Source organism: Lucilia sericata, unplaced genomic scaffold (genome assembly GCF_015586225.1).
Source record: "Lucilia sericata isolate MDLA Ls3-8-SP2 unplaced genomic scaffold, ASM1558622v1 Contig001743F_arrow, whole genome shotgun sequence".
Taxonomy (NCBI): domain Eukaryota; kingdom Metazoa; phylum Arthropoda; class Insecta; order Diptera; family Calliphoridae; genus Lucilia; species Lucilia sericata.
In genome coordinates this window covers 9,903-12,500 of record NW_023995646.1, presented here as the reverse complement: position 1 = coordinate 12,500, position 2,598 = coordinate 9,903, and the positions used below count along the sequence as shown (strand labels likewise).

General features: G+C 30.3%; 2 protein-coding genes across 2 annotated transcripts in view; both read right to left on the bottom strand.

The window, feature by feature from the left end:
* LOC119612579 overlaps positions 1 to 331 on the bottom strand; it is a 1,510-nt gene extending 1,179 nt beyond the window's left edge. Inside the window, exons 1-2 of the mRNA XM_037968389.1 lie at positions 151 to 331; positions 1 to 56 (exon numbers count right to left, since the gene is read on the bottom strand). The exon at positions 1 to 56 is cut by the window's left edge and continues 365 nt beyond it. Of these exons, the coding sequence (XP_037824317.1) occupies positions 1 to 32 (32 nt within the window). The 5' untranslated portion in view covers positions 33 to 56; positions 151 to 331. The remainder of the gene's footprint in view (positions 57 to 150) is intronic.
* Positions 332 to 449: 118 nt separating this feature from the next.
* On the bottom strand, positions 450 to 1,196 carry LOC119612581. Its single transcript, XM_037968390.1, has one exon. The coding sequence runs from the start codon at positions 1,085 to 1,087 to the stop codon at positions 536 to 538; it is 552 nt and encodes a 183-aa protein (XP_037824318.1). The 5' UTR covers positions 1,088 to 1,196; the 3' UTR covers positions 450 to 535.
* Between the last annotated feature and the right edge of the window lie 1,402 nt (positions 1,197 to 2,598).

Below are 2,598 nucleotides of genomic sequence, written 5' to 3'. Positions count from 1 at the left end.
ATTACTGGATTGGAACAAGGATAGTCACACATTTTGCGGAAATGAATTGGAAAATACTCAAATTGATAAAAAATATGAAAAGTCATGAAAAAATAAGCATAATTAAGAAAGTATGCTCGAGCATATCTGACTATAAACCACTCTACTCACGTCGTTTTCGAAAGTGGACTTATAAAGGCACTAGGACCAATGTAGGTTCGACAATCATGATTTAAGTTAGGCACTCTGTTCATTTTGCACGAATTTTTGTCAAAAAATCGAAACCGAATATACACCAAGACCTACATTTGTCCTTCTTTACCACTTCTTCTGATGAGAATCGAGCACACAACCTCCAATCTGACGGACTGCAACACTAACTACTCATCAATCACTTCATACGTAACAATTTCGACAAAATATATAGATTGAATTATGAAAACATTTTTACCATAATTTTTTTAATTATCTTTAAAAAACCCAAATAAAATTTATTTACAAATATTTATAAAGAAAATTCTACAAAACATTCACATAAAAATCTCCAAAATCTTCACTACTTCCAATCACCAATTTCATAATCCCACTTTGAAGCCAAACCGGTTATGGGATTCATCTCCAAAGCTATAATTCTCTTCAACTGAGCTTGACGACGATCTTCGGCAAATGTATCGGGTAAATCTTGATGATAAACATTGACAGTATAACAAAAGAGCAGACCAATAGTACAGGCCCATAGTGCAACACCTAAATGCAATTTCCATTCACCAGTGGGCGCTTTCATTTCAGAAAATGTCTTACAGAAACTATAACGATACAAACGCTTAATCTCATCTTTAGACAATTTCTTCCAATCCTCTTCCTCTTTCTTGCGGAGCGCACAAATTTCGGGGCTGGGCTCTTGAAAACGTATGGCCGGCATGGGGAAATCTACGAGATCAACATAAATCGGTGCACCATTAACACCAAAGCCAACATATTCGCGTTTACCACACATGGTGTTGGTATAATCATGACTGGTTGCTCGTTTGCTTATTGTTAGAGGAGGGGCTTTTATAGATTTCCAGAGTTGTTGGCGTGGGATTAATTTGCAAATTTGTTGCGCCATTTATGATAAGTAATTCGATTATTTTTGAAAACGATTTCGATTTTGCTGCTCCTTTTATTTATGTGAAAATTTTAAAAATTTTTATTCAATTTTTAAGTTGACAGCTTTGAAGGAGTTGTACAGTGGGCGAATATCAAAAAAAAAAAGGGAAACAATTTGTAATTTCTATAGGGTTAGTCCGACTACTAACTAACTAACTACTAACGAACTAACTAACTAACTAACTAAACTACTTAAAAAAACTAACTAACTAACTAACTAACTAACTAACTAACTAACTAACTAACTACTAACTAACTAACTAAACGAATCTAACTAACTAACTAACTAACTAACTAACCACTAACTAACTAACTAACTAACTAACTAACTAACTAACTAACTAACTACTAACTAACTAACTAACTAACTAACTACATAACTAACTAAACTAACTAACTAACTAACTAACTAACTAACTAACTAACTAACTAACACTACTAACTAACTAACTAACTAACTAACTAACTAACTAACTAACTAACTAACTACTAACTAACTAACTAACTACTAACTAACTAACTAACTACTAACTAACTAACTAACTACTAACTAACTAACTAACTAACTAACTAAACTACTAACTAACTAACTAACTAACTACTAACTAACTAACTAACTAACTAACTAACTAACTACTAACTAACTAACTAACTAACTAACTAACTACTAACTAACTAACTACTAACTAACTAACTAACTAACTAACTAACTAACTACTAACTAACTAACTAACTAACTAACTAACTAACTAACTAACTAACTACTAACTAACTAACTAACTACTAACTAACTAACTAACTACTAACTAACTAACTAACTAACTAACTAACTAACTAACTAACTAACTAACTAACTACTAACTAACTACTACTAACTAACTAACTAACTACAACTAACACTAACTAACTAACTAACTAACTAACTAACTAACTAACTAACTAACTAACTACTACTAACTAACTAACTAACTAACTAACTAACTAACTACTAACTAACTAACTAACTAACTAACTACTAACTACTAACTAACTAACTAACTAACTAACTAACTACTAACTAACTACTACTAACTAACTAACTAACTAACTACTAACTAACTAACTAACTAACTAACTAACTAACTAACTAACTAACAACTAACTACTACTAACTAACTAACTAACTAACTAACTACTAACTAACTAACTAACTAACTAACTACTAACTAACTAACTAACTAACTAACTAACTAACTAACTAACTAACTAACTAACTAACTAACTAACTACTAACTACTAACTAACTAACTAACTAACTAACTAACTAACTACTAACTAACTACTAACTAACTAACTAACTAACTAACTAACTAACTAACTAACTAACTAACTAACTAACTAACTAACTAACTAACTAACTAACTACTAACTAACTAACTAACTACTAACTAACTAACTAACTACTAACTAACTAACTAACTAACTAACTAA